General features: G+C 55.1%; 1 protein-coding gene across 2 annotated transcripts in view; it reads left to right on the top strand.

The window, feature by feature from the left end:
- Scube3 (signal peptide, CUB domain and EGF like domain containing 3) overlaps positions 1-13,709 on the top strand; it is a 35,430-nt gene extending 21,721 nt beyond the window's left edge. For both annotated transcript variants that reach the window (XM_026785712.1, XM_026785711.1), the window contains 13 exons: positions 492-617; positions 844-960; positions 1,102-1,206; positions 1,374-1,490; positions 1,763-1,918; positions 2,122-2,337; positions 2,683-2,844; positions 3,052-3,219; positions 3,733-3,894; positions 4,130-4,327; positions 4,744-4,896; positions 4,998-5,077; positions 8,578-13,709. In XM_026785712.1, coding sequence (XP_026641513.1) covers positions 492-617; positions 844-960; positions 1,102-1,206; positions 1,374-1,490; positions 1,763-1,918; positions 2,122-2,337; positions 2,683-2,844; positions 3,052-3,219; positions 3,733-3,894; positions 4,130-4,327; positions 4,744-4,896; positions 4,998-5,077; positions 8,578-8,727 — 1,910 coding nt within the window. In that variant the 3' untranslated portion in view covers positions 8,728-13,709. The remainder of the gene's footprint in view (positions 1-491; positions 618-843; positions 961-1,101; positions 1,207-1,373; positions 1,491-1,762; positions 1,919-2,121; positions 2,338-2,682; positions 2,845-3,051; positions 3,220-3,732; positions 3,895-4,129; positions 4,328-4,743; positions 4,897-4,997; positions 5,078-8,577) is intronic.
- The last annotated feature ends 301 nt before the right edge of the window (positions 13,710-14,010 follow it).

Genomic DNA, 14,010 nt, shown 5'->3' with positions numbered 1-14,010 from the left:
GAGGGTTTCCTGACCCCTAGGCTGGCCGTGAACACACTATGTAGCCAGAGGTGACCCTGAACTCCTGATCCTTCTGCCTTCACTTCCACCGTGCCCAGACTCTGCCTCCTAAATTCTACCCTCCCTCCCCATCGCTATTCCCGGAGTCCCACCCTGATTCGCTAGCCCAGTGAGAGGGTAAGAGTGGAAGGCACCTAGATGCTGGTCAAGTTGGCACCTGCTCAACTGTGTCTTTAACCGGGGATAGAGAGAATGGGAGGAGGTTTGCGCTCCCCGCAGGCCAGAGAGCCCTTTACTATTTCTGTGAATGTTTGCTGTGAGCGCGGCCACCTGAGAGACCTGGCAATGCACAGCAGGTTTCTAGAAGGCACCCCCTCACCCTGTATCACTCAGTGCGGCTGGACACTTACCTAAGGTCCTCACTTGCGGCCCAACCCCTGGCTCCTACTTCTCCACACCACTGCCAGACTGTTTCCCTGCTCCCCCCACAGACGTGGACGAATGCAGCGTTAACAAGGGAGGCTGCCGCTTTGGCTGCATCAACACCCCCGGCAGCTTTCAGTGTACCTGCCCAGCAGGCCAGGGCCGCCTTCACTGGAACGGGAAGGATTGCACAGGTGTGTGGCGCCCTCTGCTGGCAAGACCTGGAAATGGCTGGGGATCTGGTGGGAAGATGTGAGGGGTGTAGCCGGTTGGATTAGGCACGCCATTCCTGATTCAGAAGTGTCCAGTCTCCTTGGGCATGTCTGTAGTTCTGCACATAGATAATCTTTTTCTCAATTAACCATCTGAGAAGGTGGACAAGGCACGTTCCATAGCCTCAGGCCCTGGTCCCCTTCCTAGAGCCAGTGACCTGTCAGAGCAGTCCTGGGGCCTCCAAAGCCATGCTCAGCTGCAGTCGGTCTGGCAAGAAGGACACTTGTGCCCTGACCTGCCCTTCCCGGGCCCGGTTTTTGCCAGGTATGTGGGGAGAGGGGGTTGGAGAGTTTGAGGGAGAAGCTGGCTGTCCGGCACTCCTCTGTCCCCTGGGATTCCTCTAACCATTGGAGGTTGGGGGGGGGGAGTGGTCAGGTCAGAACTGTGATAGACCCCTTTTCTCAGAGTCCGAGAATGGTTTCACCGTGAGCTGTGGTACCCCCAGCCTTAAAGCTGCTGCAGCCCGAGGCACCCACCCTGGAAACAGCACCACCTCAAACTATTGCCATGGTAAGCACCTGCCCAGAGCCCCCAGAAGCCCTCCTCCCTGATGCCCCTGGCTTTTGTGGTCCTGCTCCCGGCTAAACTTGACTGTAGCCCAGCTTTGAACCACCTCCAACAGCAGCCTCACCCCGCCCCGGCCCCCAGGCTGTGCTGAGCTTTCCTCACCCCTCCAGAGGCTGCAGCCCTATCTGTTAAGCAGCGGGCTTCCTTCAAGATCAAGGACGCGAAATGCCGTTTGCATCTGCGAAACAAAGGCAAAGTGGAGGAAGCCAGCAGAATCCCAGGGCCAGGTCTGGACCTCACTCCAATGGGTTCCACCAAACCCTCCCGCCACTCAGCCCCCGTCTGGTCCTGTCCAGCGATTCACCTGTACCCTGACAGAAAAGGGGGACGCTGTTGGAGGCTAAGGCCTGAGCAGTCCTCATCATCCTCTTCCACTGGATAAACTAGACAAGGAGAGAGAGGGCCGCCAGGGCTCGATGGGGAAGTGAGAGCTAGGACAGAGAACTCCATCTTCAGTGGGAGCCCCCCAGTCTGAAGTTGACAAGGCCTCTGTTTCTAGGTGGCGCCACTTGCTCTGACTGCCAAGTCACCTTCATCCACCTTAAGTGCGACTCTTCTCGGAAAGGCAAGGGCCGCCGGGCCCGGACTCCTGGCAAGGAGGTTACCCGGCTCACCCTGGAATTAGAGGCCGAGGTCAGAGCAGAAGAAACAACAGGTGGGCCTGTGGACACTGTCGGGCAGAGGACCAGAGAGGAGGGCACACAGCCTGGGTCCAAAAAGGGGGCACCTGTTCTTTCAACCTGTGTCACGGCCAGCAGAAAGCTCCTAATTGCCCAGGGCATCCCGCTGCCATGCTCCCTGCCTTCTGCACTGACCACTCTCTCTCCTCTTTCCGATTCCTCGACTGTCCGTTACCAGCTGGCTGTGGGCTGCCTTGCCTCCGGCAGAGGATGGAGCGAAGACTGAAAGGGTCCCTGAAGATGCTCAGAAAGTCCATCAACCAGGACCGATTCCTGCTGCGTCTGGCAGGCCTTGACTATGAGCTAGCCCACAAGCCAGGCCAGGTGGCTGGGGACCGAGCAGAGCTGGCGGAGGTCTGCAGGCCTGGGCAGCACCGGGCAGGCACCAAGTGTGGTAAGAGAGATTTCTGGGAAGCCATGGGTGTGGGGAGTGGGGGAGCCCTAACTTGGCCCTGGCTCAGAGCAGAGCAGGACCCTTTGCCTCAGGTACAGTTCTTAAAACTGCAAGGCGGAGAAAACCCTCCTGACCACTGTCCTCCCTTCTCTGGTCCCAGGCTGAAATCTAGGACCCCAGGCAGGACCAGCAGCCGCCTGCACACAGATTTGACCTCCCCATCACTAAGCAGGATTCTGTTAGTTCCCTGACAGATTCTCCCCGTATCTGGAAGAGTGGGAAGGGGAGTCTTAGGCCTGGGTGGTGGGAGATGGGGGGTGGCTAGCGCGGCCGACTCTCCCTCAGTCAGCTGCCCGCAGGGAACGTATTACCACGGCCAGACGGAGCAGTGTGTGCCATGCCCAGCGGGCACCTTCCAGGAGAGGGAAGGGCAGCTCTCCTGCGACCTTTGCCCTGGGAGTGATGCCCATGGGCCTCTTGGAGCCACCAACGTCACCACGTGTGCAGGTGCCAGGGGAACAAATGACACAGATGGGGCTGGGGTGGGCACTGGGACGGCCATGGGCATGGGATTTTCCAAAGGGCAGGTCCAGGCTCCAGACCGCTCTCCTAGTTGAGGTCCTGGTCATATGCTTCTGTTCCCTAAGACTGGGGTGATCCCATGGAGAGACTTAGGAACAACCCCATCAGAGTTGGGCCCTTGCTCCATTGCAGGTCAGTGCCCACCTGGCCAACATTCAGTAGATGGGTTCAAACCCTGCCAGCCATGCCCACGGGGCACCTATCAGCCTGAAGCAGGACGAACCCTGTGCTTCCCCTGTGGTGGAGGCCTCACTACCAAGCATGAGGGGGCAGTCTCATTCCAGGACTGTGACGCCAAGGGTGAGTAGGTTACTTAACTCCACCAGGGGCCTCCCTGGCGGTTGAGGAACTGCCCTCCAACACTGTCTAGGTCCCCTGGGCAGCCCTGAGTATGTCATTCCACCATATTCCCGGATAAGTGAGGACGCCCCAGCTGCCTAACCAAACACAGTGTCCTGGTCTCAGAAGCCATTTTGGGGCCGAGCCTGGGGATACAAAGTAACTAATAATCCCACTATCATACTGCTTTGGAGATTGGGTGGACACGCCCCCTCTCCCCCAGTGAGCTCCTGTATCAGGCTGGCACTGCCCAGTGCCTGCAGGAGGAGGCCTGGCGCCGGAGCCAGCCACTCTGGAGAGTCTCTTCCCTGGCCTTAAATTATGGCCTGGCTGGGAAAGGTAGGACCCTGGAAGAAACCTGGGGGTCGTTGGTCCCTGAGTCTCCATGACGAATGTGTCCTGCCCATCCATGGCCCAGATGCCCACTTCCCTACCACCTGTCTTAGCTCATGCCTTCTTCCCTCCTGCCTGTAGTCCAGTGCTCCCCAGGCCACTACTACAACACCAGCACCCATCGCTGTATCCGCTGTGCCATGGGCTCCTACCAGCCACACTTCCGCCAGAACTTCTGCACCCGCTGCCCAGGAAATACAAGCACTGACTTTGATGGCTCTACCAGTGTGGCCCAGTGCAAGAGTACGTGGGAAGTGGAGAGAGATCTCGGAGCCGTGGGCACAGGATAAGGGGTGGGGGCATAAACCAGTAGGAAGCCGGGCTGGTGGGTGGGTGGGCAGGCAGCAAAGAGGGTGAACTGGCATGGTGGCTACCTTATGCATCTGTCCTCTGCCTTCAAATTCTTCAGCTTGCTCACCGTGGGTCCCCACTGACTTTCTGTTGTTTTCTTGCTCTGTCTCCTGGGGTATGGCTGCAGATCGGCAGTGTGGGGGGGAGCTAGGTGAGTTCACTGGCTACATCGAGTCTCCCAACTACCCGGGCAACTACCCGGCGGGTGTGGAGTGCATCTGGAACATCAGCCCCCCACCCAAGCGCAAGATCCTCATCGTGGTCCCCGAGATCTTCCTGCCATCCGAGGATGAGTGTGGGGATGTTCTCGTCATGAGAAAGAACTGTGGGTGACTGCCGAGTGGGCTTGGGGAGGGGGAAGGGCAGTTGGAATTTGGTTGGGGTGGTGATGTTGGGAACCAATGGGAGCCAATGTGAGTGAGGCCTTGGGGCCAGAAGCTGGCGCAGAAGCTGATACAGGCTTGGTGGAGAGCTGCGGAGAGCTGGGATGCCAGTGCTGCCAAATGCATTGCATTGGTCTAACTCTAGTCTTTCTGCTATTGTGATTGTGTGAATGTCAACTTAACTCACCACGTGACTGCAGTTTCAGGGGTGTAGAATGGAAGAGGGCGTGTGCAGGCGTGTGTTTTGGGGGGGGAGCCTGTGTGCAGGCGTGTGTTAGGGGAATGGAGCCGCTGTTGGAATGACTTGGGCCCTGCTTCGCAGCCCCACTACTTTCTGACCTGATGCTTGCCTTACCAGCCTCCCCATCCTCCATCACCACTTATGAGACCTGCCAGACCTATGAGCGGCCCATTGCCTTCACGGCCCGGTCCAGGAAACTCTGGATCAATTTCAAGACGAGCGAGGCCAACAGCGCTCGTGGCTTCCAGATTCCCTACGTAACCTACGATGGTGAGCAAGGCAGGAGGGCTGGAGGGGTGGACTGGGGTTGTGAGGGAGCAGGGGAGCAAAGAGTCCCCACCCTCAGCCCCCAACCCTGCTTGACTTTACAGAGGACTATGAGCAGCTGGTGGAAGACATAGTGCGGGATGGCCGGCTCTACGCCTCTGAAAACCACCAGGAGATCCTGAAGGCAAGTGAATGTTCACTGCGGCAGCTAACGTAAACGGGCACGCGCGCCAGTGTGCAGGCAACATGCTGAGGACCAGCATGACGGGCTATTCCCTGGCTCTCTGAGGTGGGTGTTCTCTTCACTGCCACGTCCAAGGGGAGCGAACCGAGGCCCAGAGCGCCAAAGGGCTTGCCCATAGTAGGCCTGTTCCAAGGTGAGAGAACCGAGGCCCAGAGCGCCAAAAGGCTTGCCCGTAGTAGGCCTGGGCTCCGACCTAGGTCCTGGAACTGCAGTGTTGCTGCGCAGTGTCACACTTTGGGGGAGGTTAAAGAGAAGATGAGGAGAAGAAAGGTCCTCTAACTATGTCATCAAGAAATGCAGGGGAGCCAGGCAGTGGTGGCGCACGCCTGTAATCCCAGTACCTAGGAGGCAGAGGCAGGTGGATTTCTGAGTTTGAGGCCAGCCTGGTCTACAAGAGCGAGTTCCAGGACAGCCAAGGCTACACTCAGAGAAACCCTATCTCACAAAACCAATAAGTAAATAAATAAATGCTGGGGAGATAAAATGTAGAATGATTTTTTGTTTTGTTTTAGGGTCTTACGTATATAGTCCAGGCTGGCCTTGAACTCCAGGTCCTCCTGCATCTACCTCCTAAGTGCTGGGATTATAGACCTAGAGAGAAAGAGACATGTCTAATATTGAGGAATGAATAACGTGCTGGGTCTGTGGAGTCACCAGTGGTGGTGGCATCCATCTTTAGTCCCAGTGCTCGGGAGCCATAGGCAGATGGGTCTTTGTGAGTGCGAGGCCATCCTGGTGTGAACATGGAGTTCTAGACCAGCCAAGGATACACAATAAGACCCTACTTCATATTTAATTATGGGTGTTTGTGTGGCTGTGTGCCTGTGCATAGGATCCCCCTGGAGGTGGTGTTACAGGAAGTTGTGAGCCACCCTGAGTGGGTGCTGGGAACTAAACTTGGTCTTCTGTGAGAGCAGTATATGCTCTTAACCTCTGAGCCATCTCGCTAGGCCTGAGCCACTATTTCAAATGAAATGGAGCTGGCTGCGAGGGTGCACACGTATGGTTTGAACTAGTCAGAGCTGCGGTGGGAGACCAGCCTGGGCAACACAAACATCTCAAACAGCACATCCAATGCGCCACGCAACAGGATTATTTACAGTGCAGCACAGCTGCAGCAGGTCCAGTGGCGCACGCCCTTGATCCCAGTGCCTACAGAGAGGCAGAGGCAGGCGGATCTCTGTAAGCTGTGGGTCAGCCTGGTCGACACAGTGAGTTTCAGGCCAGCCCTAGTCACGCAGTGAGGCTTTGTCTCAAAACAAAAGGACAGCATAGCACAGCTGTCCTCACTAAAGCGGCACGGAGAGACTGAAAGTCCCTCTTGTTTTAGAATCCGTGGTACAGTCTAGAAGCCAGGAGATACGGGGTGGGTTTTGTTGGCATGAGTGTTGTATGTTGGGGGTCAGAGGACAATCTAGAGGAGTGGCTCTCCTACCGTGTGGGTCTTGGGAATTGAGCTGAGGTTGTCGGTGCCTTTTCCTGGTGAGCCCTGAAGCAGTGAGTGTCTGATGTCTGGTGAGGGGGCAGGAGATGCCTCGAGGAAAGGGCTTGTGAGGAGCTAAGGGTGACTGAGGAGCATCCCACGCTCGTGAGGATGGCAGCGGTGGCTGTCTTTGGGGACCATAGGACCCCTGTGGTTCCACAAGGTGAGAAAGAGCAGAGGAGGAGCAGGACACAAAGGACACACAGTTAGCATGCCACACGAGGAACCTGACTCTCACTGGGAGAGTGATCTGTGTGGAGAAATGTTTTCCAGGCCCGAAGCCCTGGGTCAGCCTGCACCACAGTTTCTGTTGCCTGCCGTCATTATAAGAATAAACTTAAAAAAAAAATTTAAAAATTGGGCTGGAGAGATGGCTCAGAGGTTAAGAGCACTGACTGTTCTTCTAGAGGTCCTGAGTTCAATTCCAGCAACCACATGGTGGCTCACAACCATCTGTAATGAGATCTGGTGCCCTCTTCTGGTGTGCAGACAGAATGCTGTATACATAATTAATAAATAAAAACAAAACCAAAAAAAAGAATAAATTTCCACCAGAAAGCATAGTGCCTGCCTGTAGACCTGGGTGCTGGAGCAGCTCAAGTGTGAACTCATTTGAACCCAGGAGTTTAAGATTACCCTACACAAGATAGCAGGGCTTCATCTCAGGAAAGAAAATCCAGAGAACAGAAACCCAAAATGTGTTTCAAACATGAAGTAAACTAAATAGACACCCTTATGAGGCTCTGTGGTAGGCCAAGGACAGAAACTTGAAGACCTGGTCCATGACTCACACCTCTAATCCCAGCTATTCAAAAGGCTGAGGCAGGAGGGTGGTATGTTGTAGGTCATTTGGGGCTACAAAGTGAGTTTAAGGCCAGGCCGAGCAACTTAGTGAGACCCTATCTGAAAAAGTTAGAGACCTAGGGGCTATAGCTCAATAACAGAATGTGCACCTAGGGGCTATCGCTCAATAACAGAACACGCACCTAGGGGCTATAGCTCAATAACAGAATGCGCACCTAGGGGCTATAGCTCAATAACAGAATGTGCACCTAGGGGCTATCGCTCAATAACAGAATGCGCACCTAGGGGCTATCGCTCAATAACAGAATGCGCACCTAGGGGCTATCGCTCAATAACAGAACACGCACCTAGGGGCTATAGCTCAATAACAGAATGCGCACCTAGGGGCTGGAGAGTTGGCTCATTTGTTCTCCTGCAGAGGACCCGGTTCAGTTCCCAGCATCCACACAATGCCTATAACCATCCATAACTCTAGTTCCAGGGAATCCAACACCCTCTTCTGCCCTCCTCTAGCACCAGGCATGCGTGTAGGGCACATACATATACACAGGTGAAATACACACAAGCCAATCTAGAAGAAGAAAAAAGGATAGTTGCCTAGTATATGTGAGGGTCTAGGTTCAACCCTCAGTATCGTATAAGACAAAAGAAATAGCTCAGCTATTGAAATAGTCCGAGGGAGATGGACAGTGGTGGCACACGCCTTTAATCCCAGTGGCAGAGGCAGGCAGATCTCTGAGTTCAGGCCAGCCTGGTCTACAAGAGCTAGTTCTAGGACAGGCTCCAAAGCGACAGAGAAACCCTGTCTCGAAAACAAAAATTAGTCCAAGGGAGAAACTCGGGTGGCTTGGCTCAGAGTGGTAGCCATGGGGATGGCGTGGACTGGTCAGACCCCGGGTGTGCTCTGGAGGCAGAGTCAACAGTGCCGTAGCTCTGAGCAGGTGGGCTCACAGATAGCTCTGCAGACCAGGGTCTGAGGAGCAGCGGACTAGAGCTGCCACTAACTTTGCTATGGAATTCTAAAGGAGCAGATGGTAGGAAGAGCCCAGGGGTCCCCCCCTGCACACGCTCAGTGTGCAATGCCGTTAAACATGAAGATGGGCTGCGAGGTATGTCACTGAGCCTGACAACTGCCACCTGCTGTCTTCTGCAGGACAAGAAGCTGATCAAGGCCTTCTTTGAGGTCCTGGCCCACCCCCAAAACTACTTCAAGTACACGGAGAAACACAAGGAGATGCTGCCGAAATCCTTCATCAAGCTGCTGCGTTCTAAAGTCTCCAGCTTCCTGAGGCCTTACAAATAGTGCTTGGGGGCCTGGAGCCCCAGGTCTCAGAGCTCCGACTCCCTGCCCTCAGAGCTGGCCCCCCAACTCAGACAAGAAACTGGCCTCTCCTTTGGGAGGAGAAACATCTCTACACCAGGCACTATCCCCTCTGTCTTCCTAGTTATCTTGCCCCCGCCCCCCTACACTTTTTTCTTACATGTTTCCTGGAAAAGCCATTCAGTGCTGTCCCTGTCCCCCCAGAGGTGAAGGAACAGAACCCCCTCTCCTCTGGCCAGCTCACCAGCTCACATCCCTGGGCTCCCCCCCCCCCCCCCCCGTCAGTCTGGAAGGGTGTTGGAGGCCTGGAATAGGATCTGGCCTGCTAGGAAGTGGAGGGTGGGGTGGGTAAGAAAGGCTTCTGCCATTATAGGGTTGTGCCTTTACTAGCCAGGAGCCAAAATGTCCCCCGCTGTGCTCCCCAGAATAACTTTACAGCCTAGAGCCCTGCCAGAGAAGCTCTGACCAACTTTATGCCAACCCAGGCTGCTAGGCACAGTCTGAGCCCTGGGTGCCCACACAGCTGGCATTCTTATCTGTACAGCTTTTCCTGTCTGCCTGGGGCTGACTCCCTAGGGTCTACAGGTGGTCCATACACTGGGCTGGCGAGCCCTGGCTGAGCAGGGAGAGCGGCAGGTATCATCTTGTATGCCAGAGCACAGCTGGGGCTCCCGGAGACAATGCTCTCAGATAGCTCTGGGACAGAAGGCAGGTTTTTTAAACATTGCCTAAAACAGAAATGTATTCCCTAAAGGACTGGGCTGCAGAGCAAGTGGAAGCCAGCCTCAGACACTAACCCTTTTCTTGCCAGCCCTCACTGGCCTAAGTGCTCCCCGGGGAAGGCTTACTCCCCTTGCTAAGTGCTGTCCTTAAAGAATCCTGGCCATTGACCCCACCAGCCTAGAACTTGCTCCACAGTTGTTTTGCCTTTGGAGCCCCAGGTGGCTGGTGGGCTCCACCAAAGAGGACCCCACTCTGCAGCCAGCCTGGAGCTGCCTACCTCTGCCCTCGGGCTGTGGGCAGCAAGAAGAATGTGTGCCCTTGGCAAGCCACCTGCCCATCCTGTCCACATCTGAGAAGTGCAATCATTGAGTCTTTCTATGTCTTCTAGAGGGAGGGGTTTTGTTTTTTGTTTGTTTCTTTTTCCTCTCAGAATAACCCTATTTATAGCTGCCCAGGAGAGGAGAGTGTGTTGGGAGTGGAAGCGTTTCGGTTTGGCTCTCACGAGCCTTGAGCACTGGAGCATCTCTGCCTGAGGCTGCCCAGAACTTCGGGGCCCTCAGCTGTGCAGAGCCAGGGCAATCTCTCAGAGGTGCCGAAAGTGGAGGGGAGTAATTCTGGTCACTTGGTGAAGCAGGAAGGAGAGGGGCTGTTGACTAAGCTGACCCTGCCGTCCTTGTGCGTCTCTGTGGCTCATGGTTATAGATGCAGATGGAACTGGTCGGTGAGCCACTACAGGTAGGGGACCCTCTGCCCTTTCACGGCCTTCATGTTTCCCCTGGCATGCACATGGAAGAGCTTCAGGACAAACTCTGAGCATGGACCAGAGAAGGTGGAGCAGCCTCGGATAGGACAGTTCTCCATGTATGAAGCTGCTGCAGGGGCAAGGACCAGATGTGTGCTGACACTGGCCACCTGCCTCTTCAGAGTTGACGTCCAGCCGGTTTCAACTACTGTCTTTCAAAAGGAAGAAGAATAAGTCCAAGCCCAGGCCCTGCACATGCTCCACCTTTAACCCAACTGTTGCTGTAAAGTCTCTAGTTTGCTCCTTCTAGGGCCCCCAGGGCTGTAGTCCTAGACAGTCACTAGCCAGCAACTAACTCCTCAGGTCCAGCTCTAGGTGACTGCCAAGAGATTCAACGATTCCACACTAAATCTGACCCCCAGCCACACCAGCCAAACAGCCAATGGCAATCAAAGCCAGTTTCCTGGACGTCAGTTAGCCACCACCTTGGGGTGGGGTAGGGGTCTGCCGTCTGTCTGTCTGGGTCAGAGAGCTATTGTAAAGCTGCCAGATGGCTTCATACAAGGGTGAGTGGGCATTTGGTGGCAGTGTCTACTTCCTCAGAAGTGGCACAGAATGGCTGGAGTCAACTTTGACCATCCTACTAGAAGCCAGGGTAACTTGTGAGTCCTCTCTCCCTGCCATTGTGCCCAGCTCCTGGAAAGCCACACAGTGATGCCTCCCAAAGTCGGCCATTAGGATATGGTTCTCCTTGCTCCCTTTCCTGTCATACCATGCACGTGTCTACTTCCTCTGATCATTGATTGAATGGCTGGTGGGACAGCTCATGAGTTCTGTGGTACAGAGAGAAGAGGCCACTAGGCCTAGCTGACATCAAGACAGACGGAGGAAATCGAGCGAGGACTGGCTACCACCAACCAAGTCAGCGGCTAGTCCAGGCAGAGCTGCTGCTCAACTTTCAGAGGAAACCGGCCCTGGGGCACCTAGCCTGGGGGCTCTGGTCAATGGGACCAGGACAACAACTCAGGGACTTTCTAGGACTGCACAGGTTAGGTGAGGTCTCTGGGAGGAAGTGGGGGGATGGGAAGATGGTGTGAACAGAGCCTTCATGAACTGACCCAGGAGCTTCTCAGCTGCGGTGCCCACAGGCTTCGTAACCATGGCACCACATTCATCTTAGCACAGACCTGCCCTGATCTGAGTTCCAACTTGGGACTTGGTTTCCACGAGGGCTCCAAGCACCAAGTGACACGTCTCAGCAGCACAGTGGTACCCTTAGCCCTCGGCCTCTACTGTCAGGCCAGCCAGTCCAGAACCCGGAGGTAACTCTCAGAATTAGGGGAAAACTGTGGCAGTGGGACTTCCGCTGCCCACTCTAAGCCTTTAGGAATGCCCAGAGGATTGCCACCAAGCTACCCATACTTCCACTTCCCCGAATGTGTTGCTTTGAGTTCAGGGGTACGGTTTCGCTTTTGGCTCTTACGATTCTTTGTGAATCCGAGAAGCATTCTCCAGATGCATGTAGGGGAGACTCCAATGGGCTAGGACATTGTAGCTCAATATGTCAGAAAAGGTTAGGGAGTGTTCGAGGATTGGTATTTGCTGCTGCGCCTCCAAACGACAGTCTCAAGACGGGAGTGGAGGCGAAGCGTGACTGACTCCAAGCAGAAGATTTAGCGTGCCTGGTTTCTTCCTCAAGCCCAGGAAAAGTGGAAGCAGACACCACCTTTACAGTGGATCCGTCTCCGGGGTAGAACAGAACAGCCATTACTTGGACTAGGAATCCTTTAAGAATTAGAAGGAGCAGAAACACTGGTTCACGCTGGCAGTTCACCAGCGCAGAACAAATGGCAGGCCTTTGGACAAGCTACAAATTTTGGTCTTGGTGAGTTGACGTTTCAGAGAATAATTATCACGTGGAAGGCTTTTTTTTTTTTTTTTGCGCAGAAGAGACCCTCAAAATACTGTATTTATACCTGCCTTCCGCTGTGCGCTACAGCAAGCATCTCACGGTCGATGACAACAGCAAACCATGTGGTTCATAGAGTATTTTGCACTTGGGGAAATTATGTATCTGAACTTGTAAAAAAGGAATGTTTGGATTTTGTATTGTCTTTTTTATATTATTAAAATACTAAACGGAACCCCTCAGCTGGCAAGCATCTTTTCTACCTCAGCGGCTTGGTCTACAGCTGGGAAGGAAGTGTAAAGTTCAAAGTACTGCCTCTCAGACCAGGCTGGCTCCTTCCTCCCCCAACATCTTATTCCCAATGACTTTGTATTTGGAAACTCTCTTCCCTGTCTATCTTTAAAAGCAGTATCAGGAACTGTCCCTTGCTAAGTGTGGTACAACACGGCCTTAATCCCAGTGTTCAGGAGGCAGAGACAGGAGGGTCTCTGCGTCCAGCCTGATCTTCATGGTGAGTTTCAGGCCAGCCAGGGACACACAATGGAACAGTCTAAAACAAGGGGGAGGCGCTGGGTAGCTGTGTAAAGGATTGTGTTCTCCTGGGGTGTGGTGATGGTACAGTTGAAGGCACTTGCTGCTCTTCCGTAGGATCTAAGCTCAGTTCCCAGCACCCACATCGGGTGGCTCTTGATTGCCTAGAATTTCAGCTCTAGGGGGTCTGATGCCCTCCACCCAGAGACTTCAGGATTAAAAGGCACATGCCAAGGACCCCCCTCCCCAAATCTATTTATCTTTTTAACTGGAAGCTCATTCCCTTTTTCATTTTCTCTCAGGTTTCTGGAAATAACCCTAAACCACAATTTCTTCCTGATGGGAAAGGAGATGATAATTTTTAAAGTCTAGGTGCCGGCTGTGAAACAGGGGCAAGAGGATCATAAGTTCAAGGCCACCTTGTGACACATAGCGAGTCTGAGTGGAAAAAAGAAAAGAAAAGGGGGGCAGGCACTTGATCCTGTTCTTCACAGTGCTAGCTTACCAAGAGGTGCGGTTGGCTTAGGAGGAAGGGTGGGCGCCCGAGAACCTGAGAAGGACTGGCAGGGTGCTCTACCTTGGTGTCCATCCACCGGGAAGTCACCTCTCAGGGAAGGCAGGATTGAGGGAGCACCATTCCTCAGCAAGGGCTGTCAGGGCGGCTTTCCTCACGGAGTACGATCTCGGGGAGGATCATCCCTCTGGGAGAACTCCAGGGCCTTTCTTCCTCTGGAGACAGGCACACCATGCCTCACAAACACGCATGCTCCCCAAGGCACTGTCCGCCAGAACACGGGACACGGCGGGGACCGCAGGGAGGATGGTCCCTCAGGACGCTGTCCTCCAGGGCATCTTCCCTCAGAGCGCTGAGGAGCAGCGTCCCTCGGGGTATCAGCCCTCGGAGAACCGTCCGACCGGGCGCGGGGAGGACCGACTCTCGGAGCCCCGAGCCCTCGATGCTCCTCGGCACCGTCCTTCTCGGTAACCGCCTACCGGTACCTGCCGCGGCTTCCTCCCGGGACCGGCTCCTGCAGCGCTGCCTCCCGCCGCCGCCCGCCGCCAAGCACTACTCATTGCTATGGCGACCGCTGCCTCCACCCGGCGTCGTGATGTCATCACGCCCTCCCCGGGCGCCCCGGCTGGCGAGGCCGCGTCACCCGGCAGCCAGCAGTGAGGGAAGCCGGGGCGGAGCTCCGAGGCTCGCCGGAGGCCCGGGAACCGGGATAAACAGGCCGGCCGGCGCGGCAGAGGGGGGCGGGCTGGAGCGTGGCCCCGCGCTTGGTCATCCGGGTTCCGGGGCCCAGCGGAGGCCGCGCCGGGAGCCAGAGGGAAGTGCGGCCGCCCTGGAACCTGGATATCG

The sequence above is a fragment of the Microtus ochrogaster genome, linkage group LG2, assembly GCF_000317375.1.
Source record: "Microtus ochrogaster isolate Prairie Vole_2 linkage group LG2, MicOch1.0, whole genome shotgun sequence".
Classification (NCBI taxonomy): domain Eukaryota; kingdom Metazoa; phylum Chordata; class Mammalia; order Rodentia; family Cricetidae; genus Microtus; species Microtus ochrogaster.
The sequence above is the reverse complement of the archived record's forward strand: the minus strand, read 5'-3'. Positions and strand labels throughout refer to the sequence as shown.